At 46.6% G+C, this 10,238-nt stretch overlaps 1 protein-coding gene across 3 annotated transcripts in view; it reads right to left on the reverse strand.

The window, feature by feature from the left end:
• Nucleotides 1-5,468: 5,468 nt before the first annotated feature.
• Nucleotides 5,469-10,238, reverse strand: part of atg16l2 (ATG16 autophagy related 16-like 2 (S. cerevisiae)) — a 20,014-nt gene continuing 15,244 nt past the window's right edge. For all 3 annotated transcript variants that reach the window (XM_080289169.1, XM_080289167.1, XM_080289168.1), the window contains exons 16-18: nucleotides 10,118-10,165; nucleotides 6,961-7,062; nucleotides 5,469-6,624 (exon numbers count right to left, since the gene is read on the reverse strand). In XM_080289169.1, coding sequence (XP_080145295.1) covers nucleotides 6,531-6,624; nucleotides 6,961-7,062; nucleotides 10,118-10,165 — 244 coding nt within the window. In that variant the 3' untranslated portion in view covers nucleotides 5,469-6,530. The remainder of the gene's footprint in view (nucleotides 6,625-6,960; nucleotides 7,063-10,117; nucleotides 10,166-10,238) is intronic.

Here is a 10,238-nt window from a genome sequence, read left to right on the forward strand (position 1 = left end):
TCTTTGCTCACCGTTCTCATGATCATTTTGACCCCACGGGATGAGATCTTGCGTGGAGCCCCAGATCGAGGGAGATTATCAGTGGTCTTGTATGTCTTCCATTTTCTGATGATTGCTCCCACAGTTGATTTTTTCACACCAAGCTGCTTGCCTATTGTAGATTCACTCTTCCCAGTCTGGTGCAGGTCTACAATACTTTTCCTGGTGTCCTTCGAAAGCTCTTTGGTCTCGGCCATGGCATATTAGAAATAAGTTTGTATGATCTAAATTAGAAAAAATCTTAAATAAAATAAAGTAAAATAATAAAATATAAATACAAATAAAAGAATAGAGGGGGCGGGGCTTAAATCCTGTGCCTACCTTAAAAATAGTAAATTTCAAATTCTTTTCAATCTAGTTGCAGGTGGGTAAATCACATTGTTCTAAGGAAAAGATCTGAGATATTCCACAAAGTGTCCACTTGTGGATAAATTTAGCAGGACTACCTTTCACTGTGAGTGAGATCGTCTCCACCCTCAAGAATGTCCGGACAGTATTAAGCCATTGCAATGCAGATGGAGGCGTAAAATACAGCGTCTAGCAAGAAGGGAACAAAAAGCCACGATCTCAGTTTGCTGGGGAGTTATATTAAGAGGGTCTTTGGAACTCCAAATATGGCAGTCAGAGGGTCTTCTCGGATCGGATCCAAAAACCTCTGAAAACCCAAAATGTGTTCAAACTTGGACAGATGAAAACATATGGATTGCAGGGGGAGGTCACATTGATCTATAATTGAAGGAAAATTTTAGATAAACGGGATTTTGAGAAATGGACTAAACTGTACAAGCTGTAGCACATGGTGTACTTGAACGCATGAGAGTCACCTTGTCCCACCATGATTCAAACAGTTCAACACCTAATTCATGCTCACAGGCGGTTCTGATTTTACCCGATGAATCAGTTTGGGTCGCCATAAGCATACAATATATATTTGATAGAAGTGATTTTTGATTAGGCCTCACAAGCAGAAGGTCAACCCATGGAGCATCAGCAGGGAGAAGTTTGGAAACAGTGATGAGACACAGTGTCTAATTTGCAAATAGAGAAATTTTATGTCTCTTTCATGCCACGTCAGACAGGCGGCAGTGGCAGGAAAATGGATGATTCCTTAACAATGGTAATCTGGTAGAGGGGGCAATGAATTTAAAATGCGACCTGAACTGAAACCACATCTTACGTGTAGAGAGCACTACGGGATTTGAAGCAACAGACGATGTTTAACAGGCAGTGATGAGTAGATAAGAGAGGCGACTGGAAAATATGGAGAAACTGATTGAATTTCAAGTTTACACCAAATCAGGTTCGGTGAATTTAGCCAGTAGGTCAGCTTATGAATATGTGAAGACCAGTAGTACATTAAAAAATTTGGTAGGGAAAGACCCCCATTAGAGGTAAACTGTTGTAATAAAGAGAGCCTCAGTCTAGGCCAGGGGTCACAACCTTTAAGACCCAAAGAGCCACTTGGAGCCGGTTTCCACGCAAAAAAAACCCACTGAGAGCCGCAAATACTTTGTGACGTCTAAAATGAAGATAACACTGTACATATTGTTTTTTTACCTTTATGCTTTGTGTGAACAGCTAAAGTGTGTTGCTTATGAAATCCATGAAGTGCTACAGAGAAAACTACATTTTATTTATGTAATGAACACATTTCGATCTCTTAAAGAAATATAACAAAAGGAAAGCTGAACTACAATGATCCAGCAAACAAAAACTGCTGTGAGCCGCCAGCCTTATATCTCCTTTGGGCTTTTGGAGCCTTGACCTGACTTTTAAAAATAACTGGAAAAAAAGCTCTATGCTGCTGAAAAATGAAAAATAGATATTTACAAAATTCTGCCTAAATATGTATTTTACCTGGTTAATGTGTGCGGTGGGGCGTGGTCTGCAGCGCCGCTGCAGGGGAGGCGGACGCACCTGAGCGGCACCAGCAATCACGCCTCGCCACCTTAAAGTCTGTGCTCTCTCTGCGGTTGTGTGTCGGGCTGTGAGCTGCAAAGCTACAGCCGGCTGTGTGCGTACAGCAGCCGTGTGTGAAAGTGGTCAATAAAGAGAAACTGTAAAGCGTGTTCATGCAAACATCGTCAGGTCTGCCGTGATATGTTTACAACGGGACTTCTGCTCCTGAACCTCTGCGCACAGTGAAGTCACTTCATCTTTACAGGACTGTAAGCTGTCGTCTGTGAGGCGTGAGCGTGTTTGTTTTTAACATAGTTCGCGGTGGAGCTGCTGACATAATGTGGATCCCAAGATCCATAATTGGCCTACCTGGGGTTGAAAGTCTCGGTAAATGCAGGCATTTCAGCGGGCACACCGGCTTCCGCCAGTGTGACGCTTATTTTGAGCGATGAAGAAATAATAGAAAATAAAAGTGTATTTTTATATTTCAATATCACAATAATCTAACAATTTATAACTACACGTTAAAAGTCTCTTAAAAATCCCACTGACAGAGACAGGGTCAGAAATCAGATTGCCAGATAGGGCTGCCACAAACGATTATTTTGATAGTCGACTAGTCACCGATTAATTTTGCTAGCTATCGAGCTAGTGGGTAACAGACGTCTCCGAAAACGTCGGAGCGCTTTTGAAAATATGTGGTGTCCTGATAAACTGAGCAGATATTTGAAGTTTACACAGCTACATTCTCGCCTGAAAATATGTTAAACGTTTATTTTGTGACCCAGAAAGAATAATAAGAGTAACATTAAAACTAACTAGCTGCCGCCATTGTTGGAAACTGCGCTATGAATTCTGGGACAGAGCTTCTTCTTCTTCGGGGTTTAACGGCAGCTGGCATCCTTGTACATGCAGTGCTGCCATCTTCTGTTTCAGTCCGTTATTACACTCTTAAATCCTGCCACTTATTCCTGCGTCTTTTGTGATCTTACAAAGCTTCAAACGACGCGTCGACTATTAAATCAGTCGACGACGATTTTGATGGTCGACGTAATCGTGACTAGTCGACTAATCGTGGCAGCCCTAATGTCAGACTGGTCTTTAACTTGTGAAATTGTGCGAGAGCTGGCTCTACGTTTCAGTTGGTGTGCCAGAAGTCTACTTGGCTTTTCACCATGCTCGTAGTAGGTAGCACGGGATCGAATCAAAAGACGTTCCGCGTCAGTTGTTGTGAGGAGATCGTGTTCAGTCTGTAAATCCTGTCATTGCTTCAATAACATCTGTGATGTGCTGACGGCGACGGTCTGCGAAGGCCGCACGAGCTCAGGATGTCTTGGCGGTACAGGCGGGGAAAACGGAGATGGTCATATTGTTCACCTTAATCCGCTGAAGCTCCCTTGCCCTCGACAGGATTTTAACACAGTCAGTGTAGTAGTGTAGCCTCGCTACAATGAGACGGGGCCACTCAGCTGTTTCAGGCTTGGGGCCAGAGTACGAAACAAAACAAAACAGAACAAAACTGCTAAGCTTCTCTGCTTATTATAGACCAAGCTGCTCTGGATGAATACAGCATTCTGGTTTTCGCAGAGTTCACACTCCTGAAACTGCACTTCTTAAAACCTCCAGCGACATCTTGATGAGATGTGATGCAGGAGAATGTCTTGCTGATGTTGGACCTGACCTCTGCCTTTCATACTGTTGACCATCACATTTTGTTAGATAGGCTGAGACACTGGGTGGGAATATCAGGGGCTGCTTTGGACTGGTTCGAATCTTATTTGCATGAACGATCCTTCTCTGTGGCTGCCTCTAACCACAGTTCTTCTACTTCTCTTGCCTATGGTGTGCCACAAGGTTTTGTGTTGGGACCCTTGTTGTTTTTGTTGTATTTACTTCCTCTTCAGCACTTACTGAGCACTTTTAAAGACATTTCGTATCTCTGCTATGCAGATGATATTCAGTTATATATCTCCTTTAAGCCCCAAGATGTTTCCAAGCTACAGTTTTTACATAGGTGCATAGACTCCATCAGAGGTTGGATGGCTGATAATTTTCTTCAACTTTATGAGGAGAAAACTGAAGTCCTCGTTTGTGCTCCCGATAAGTTTGTGCCTAGGGTTTTGGAAAATTTAGGTCCTCTTGCTTCATCCATCAACCTTGGTGTAACTTTTGACTCAGCTCTGACTTTGGACGCTCATGTTAAATCGCTTGTCAGCTCCTGTTTTTATCACTTGAGAAACATTGCGGCCTTGAGTCCCGTTGTGTCGTGCTCTGAACTGGCACGACATGCCCAGGGGCATCATCTCGTCTGGACTATTGTAATTCTTTGTTCACTTGTTTATGTAAATCCTCCTTGGAACATCTGCAGGGTGTTCAGAGCGCTGCTGCAAAGCTTCTGACCAAGACCTCCCATGCCACACCCCTGGTGATCCAGCTGCACTGGCTCCCTATTAAATTCAGAATCCACTTTAACATTATGACTCTGACATTCAGGGATCTGCATGGATGAGCACCGACATACATCAGAGATCTTTTACATCCATACATTCCCAGCAGGTCCCTGAGGTCATGTGATCAGGGCTTGCCGGTTGTCCAGCACACGAGGCTGAAAACAAAAGGAGGCCGAGCTTTGGTAACTGTGGCCCCCAGACTGTGAGATCTGTGGACTCAGTGGTCTCTTTTAAAAACAGCTTTAAACTCATCTTTTTAGACTTGCTTTTGGTTGATTTTGTCTTCATGTTTTAGCTTCTGTGATTTTATCTTGAAAGGTGCTATATAAATAAACATTTACTTACTTTTATTTTACTCTGTTCAGGTGAAGACCCTAAAATAGTACAGAGAAAACCTAAAAAAATCAGACCACTAAGAGCAAGCACTCGGTAACAGTGGGAAGGAAAAAACCCTTTTTAACAGGAAACCTCCAGCAGCACCAGGCTCATCTACTGGCTGTGAGGGGAGGAAGACGGGTACAAGTGAGCATCATCTGAAGATGTCTGTGCTTAGAGAGCTGAGGAGCGCAGTCATTGGAGAGTCTCAAAGCGGTGGTTCAGCCACCAGGATGCCTGCTCAATCCCTCAAAGATGAGCTTTTTCATGTCCAACAGACGGGTGGAGGACAGAGGAGTGATGGATGGAGTTTGAGCTGAAAACACCTGATTCGCTCTGTGAGACAACGGCAGAAGAAACATGAAGCAGACTAACAGACTCATCTGTTGTTGCCATGACTGACAGAAACCATCCACCTGGTCAAAGTGAGAGGCTTCTGTGAGGAGTGGAGGACAACAGAAGCTTTCTAACACTTACGCGGCGTGTAGGTCAGCGCTCGGTCAGTCTGGAGGCAGCAGCTGCTTTCTGTTTCCTAATCAATGACCTCAGCGTGAAGCAGCCTGCAGCGCCGAACCTCCTCATCAGCATCATCATCATCATCCTCTTGTCTTTTTAAACTCGGGGACATGACTTCAGACTGCGATTAAAAAAAACGAACAAAGCCTTCAAGCAGAAAGGAGCGAGGAGACGACAGGACGAAGGACGGGCGGTTAGAGATCAGCGTTTATTAGAGCTGAGAGCAGAAACAATAATATTAAAAACACTGACAGAACGACATCTGAGACAAAAACACACCTGAGCATTTACCTGAGCGGCAGCCTCTCGCTGCAGATACAGACGCAGGACAACACAGGTGGACACGTTCTGCTCATTTCCTCCACAGCAGCTTTGCATCACTTACAGTTCAAAATAATCCCTCAGTGACTGCATGCAGCAGCCTTTAAATGTAAATCCACGACTGAGAGCAAAGAGACTGGAAACACGCCCACCGATCCCAGAGCGGCTGGTTTAAATTCAGGATCAGGAGCAAATGTTCCCGGGCCTGAACGAAAGCTTCGTCTCAGGGGTTCAAAGGTTAAGGCAGTCTGAGGGTGGTGGCCCCTCCCCCTTTAGAGACAACTTTCTTCTGATTGGTTGCCAGCAGGTGGGTGGGGCTTCAGTGTCGCGCTGCGGCCCCACTCTGGATGTAAAAGCGGGGACATGAATCTGAGGTGACCGAAAACATCAGTTTAAAACCGTTTCAGATCTTTTATTAACAAATGTCAATTTAAGACTTTCTCAGGACCCAAAAGCAGCTGAGACAGGGCGGGAAAAACGTTAACATCTAAAACAGGAGTGTTAGGAGCGTGCGAGTTATTAATCTGTCCGCAACGATAAAAACAAAACCGTTCTACTCGTTCCAGGTAAAAAGAAGTTAGCTTGGTTTCAGCCCGTGAGCACAGCGCACGCCACGGGCTGACGTGTGCACGCGTGACCGATGAGCTGTTCGGCCTCGCTTCGTTTTGGCGTGTCGGCTGTAAAATGGTTCAACGTTTCCCTTTGTTCACACAGGTTTTACACAGAAAAGCTTAAAGCTGGTAGAACGTCCATGTTCTCCTCCCTCGTTAATATTCTTCAGGGTTATCATAGATCACAACAACGTAAGGTCACTTCCCTTTGGTCCAACCAACAAATAGCTTAAAGACTTTTGTCAAACAGCCGTCTGTCCAATCAAAGCTGGATGTGTGACGCGTCTCCATGACAACGTGACCTGGTCGCAGGTTTGCCTCACATGTCACTCCAGAGGACGGCTCGCTTGCTCTTGTCCACGCTGACGAAGTATTCGCCGGACAGAGACCAGGACACGGCGCTGATGGACGAGCTGAAAGAGAGCAGGCTGTTAAAGGGACAGTGGACACTTTCTCTGTGGTTAAACACACGCAGGCTCTCTCAAGGCGCCATCGCAGGCCCTTAAACTTCATGGAGATTTACACACACAGCAACACACAAGTCACTCTGGAGGAGTCTGTAGCCCTGCAGCCTCACACTAGCCTGTCATCAGGAACACTGTAGTCTGTGGATTACGGCAAACACTAAGAGTGAAGCTGAACTAGCAGCATTTGGAGTCCCACAGGGAGCTGAGCTGGAGCCTCTGATCTTTAGGACCCTGCACTGGCAGTGACTGTGCTGATCAGCTGACTCAAGTCTTCGGTGTTACCTGTGTTTGTCGGGTAGCCGGGTCTCCAACTTGCCCGTCGAGACATTCCAGATGTAAACTGCGCCGTCTGCAGAGCCGGCCGCCAAATAGCAGCAGTCTGGACTGAAGAGAGAGAACATCTGGGTGAAACAGCTGTTCTGACGTGAAACTTCCTGCTGCTGTGAGCAATTTGATCCACGATTCTCTACATCTGCAGAGCCGAGAACTCCCAGCTGGGACATCGAAGAGGGATTTACACTTGTCTCACCATTACGCTGCAACCACAAACCCTCTGAACCCTACGCTGTGACCTGATGTGCCCCACAAATGCAACATGCTGCACTGATGCTGCTCGCAACAACCCAATGTTCAACACAATAGTTTTCCCATATGTAAACTGGTTCTTAGACTGGAGGACAGCTGGAAGAGAGTTCAGAGAGACGCCAGCGCCAACTAGTGTTTTGGCAGAGCAGCACAGGTAAATTGCAAATATATCATTGGTCCATTGGCCGTCCGACTGCGGTCTGGAGTGTGGGGCCTCCCTGCTGCTGCGGAGTCGGGGCGGTCTGCCTCTCCCCACCGCAGGGAAAAGGGTAACACCACCTGGGTCTGGGTGCAGTTCCCCCTCCAGGGGCAAGGGTACCTAGACCCGGTTCGTAGAGTACGCTTGGGGAGTGTGATCGTGTGTACAACGTCTCTTTATGTCTGTCTCCACGTTGGTTGAGTGTGGAGTAAGTGCATATGAGCATGAGGGTGGGAATGGATGTTTGTATCTGTGTGTGCCTGTATGTCTGTGTCTATATGTCAGGTTGGGTATCAGACGCCACCTCTCTAGGGACACCTCAGGCCCTCCAAGGTTTGGAGGCCTATCTCCACCTACCACCACTTCCCCTGCCAGTGGCGGACTCCCTCAGGTGTCGGTGCGTTGGTGGTTCTTTGTGTCCGGGGATGGGCGTCCAGGTACACACCGGCTCACTCCTTGGCGGCCGCTTATCGGGGCCTGGAGCCTGGGGCTCGCTCGGGCCACTTCGGAGGTGGGGTGCCCCCGGCCTCTCGGCCTGGGGCTCGGTCACTCAGGCGCGGCTGGCTGCCGGCGGAGCTCACGGGCGCGTCACTGCAACTCCCCCTGGCTTCTGCTCCGCGGCTGCTGAGTGAGCCCTCATCTGGGACTCTCCTCAGCTCTTTCTGGGACAGTGGCGCAGCTGCCCCTCTGTTGGTCTTCCTTGGTCTCTTGTGTTCTGTTGATCTTATGAGCTGCACAATGATGTTTAATATTTAGTATTTACTGTCATATTCCCATTTATCATTGTGATGTTGTTTATTATGTTGCTCTTTTTCTTTGCTTGTTTTCTCTTTTCTTTCTCAACAGGTGATCCAGGTGATTGATGGATGGATTTTTTGTCTGCTTATTTTGTCGTTTTTTTGCCCTTTATCCCCGCCCCTCTTCCCCGCTGTTTTTCTTTCCCCAGTCAAGTCTGTCCCGTGTGGAGCAAGTGAAAATAAAATAAAATAAACAATAAAAGGTGAATCAAATGGACCATTACAGCAAGGCTGGGATGGTCAGTTTGGTAAGACTTTAACTGATCAAGCACACACATCCATACATATGCAATAATACTAAGTGCAATAATCCTTTCTGTCATCGTTGTATTTTTACTCAGTTGTATATAGTATTTGTATTTGTATTCTATTTTTATCTTATTGTATATTTATTTTATTTTATTCTACTGTATATAGTATTTTATTTTATTCTATTCTGTACAGCTGTGTACTGTATTTATTCTTATTGTATTCTAATTTTTGCCTCATAACTTTTGCACTGTCCACTTCCTGCTGTGACAAAACAAATTTCCCACGTGTGGGACTAATAAAGGTTATCTTATCTTATCTTAAAGTAAATCTGTTGGGCATCTTTCTTCACCTTTAGACAATAATTCTGATGCAAAAGAGCCAAACGGGACAGGCGGGAAAAAACAAACAAAACATGACAACTTTAACAAACTGCTCAGGACAGGAGAGAGCGTCGAGGGCTGCTCCGAGTCGGCGAGATTTCGACGCGTCGGTGAAAGTTGTGACGCTGATACTCAGCACGTGTGTTTTATACTGCTTCACCTTCTGTTGTCATTCCTGCTTTGAAGCAGATGTGCATGTGGCCTCGTGCAGATTAAAATGCTGTCAGCGGTTTGCTGCCATGTGGACAGCTGAGTCTGAAGACTTTAGAGACACTGTCAGTCTGGCTCCCGAGAAGCTGAACAAGAGACCCGATGAGAACAGACAAATGTAGGAATCAGAGGTACGAAGCCAACAGCAGGCGAGGCTCAGCGTAGTGTAGGCAGAGCAGCTGTGCATGTTGGACTCACATGTGCAGTGGTTCTGTCAGGGAGCCGAACAGGCGCAAAGCATCCCTGCCCTGCTGTCGTCATGGAAACAGCAGAAAATCAACCAATCTCCCGATCTCATCTCTCCCCGTCTCCAGCTCGCCCTATTTTTATCTCTCTGGCCCAGAAACAGTCCTCTCCATCCGACGATTAAACTTGTGATAATCGATCAGAGCACCGAGCCAAACTCTGCTGGCAGCCCCGCCTCCCCGCTTCCACCCGGACACCGAGGACAGGCACGTGCCGGGCTGACCTGCAGCCGCTACGACGACGTGATGTTAAAGATTTACAGTAAAGAGAGAAACCCAACAACGTGACTCAAACATAAAGACACAGGGAAGGACTGACTCTGCACTCAACAGCAGCCTGCAGTTCCTCTGATGTCCAGCAGAGGCGGCAGTGAGTCAGACAGCAGAAATGTTGCAGCCTTTTCCTTTAATAACCCGCCTGTTTATGTAGTATTAAGAACGAAAGTTTGCATTATTAGGGGCGTGGCCTCTGACTGACAGGTGGCGGGTGACACACCTAACTGCAGCCCCTGAACTGGACCCTGGAACCGCTTCATCTGTAACTGACAAAAGCGAGACGTCCCGCAGTCACATGTTCATTTTTCATCGATGGTCACACGTCCTCTCTGTCACTCAGCAGTATCCTTCACTCTCATTGGTAGTTGCTTTGGTCATCAACTGAAAGTGAGCCTTTTCCTAACTCGGGGCGCGCCCAGTAAGCACGGCTAACAGTTTTCTGCTTCACTGACCCTTGTAGTGCTTGGTTCTGATGTCACTGATCATGTGACTCACCTGATGACGGCTTTGGTGCTGTCGCTGCCACATTTGAACCCGTCGGCTCTGAGACACAAACAGACAAACGTCAGACAAATGGACAGGAAGTTCGTTTCGGCAGAGCATCACCTCGTCCTGA

This window comes from Astatotilapia calliptera, chromosome 14 (genome assembly GCF_964374335.1).
Source record: "Astatotilapia calliptera chromosome 14, fAstCal68.1, whole genome shotgun sequence".
In the NCBI taxonomy this organism is placed as follows: Eukaryota; Metazoa; Chordata; class Actinopteri; order Cichliformes; family Cichlidae; genus Astatotilapia; species Astatotilapia calliptera.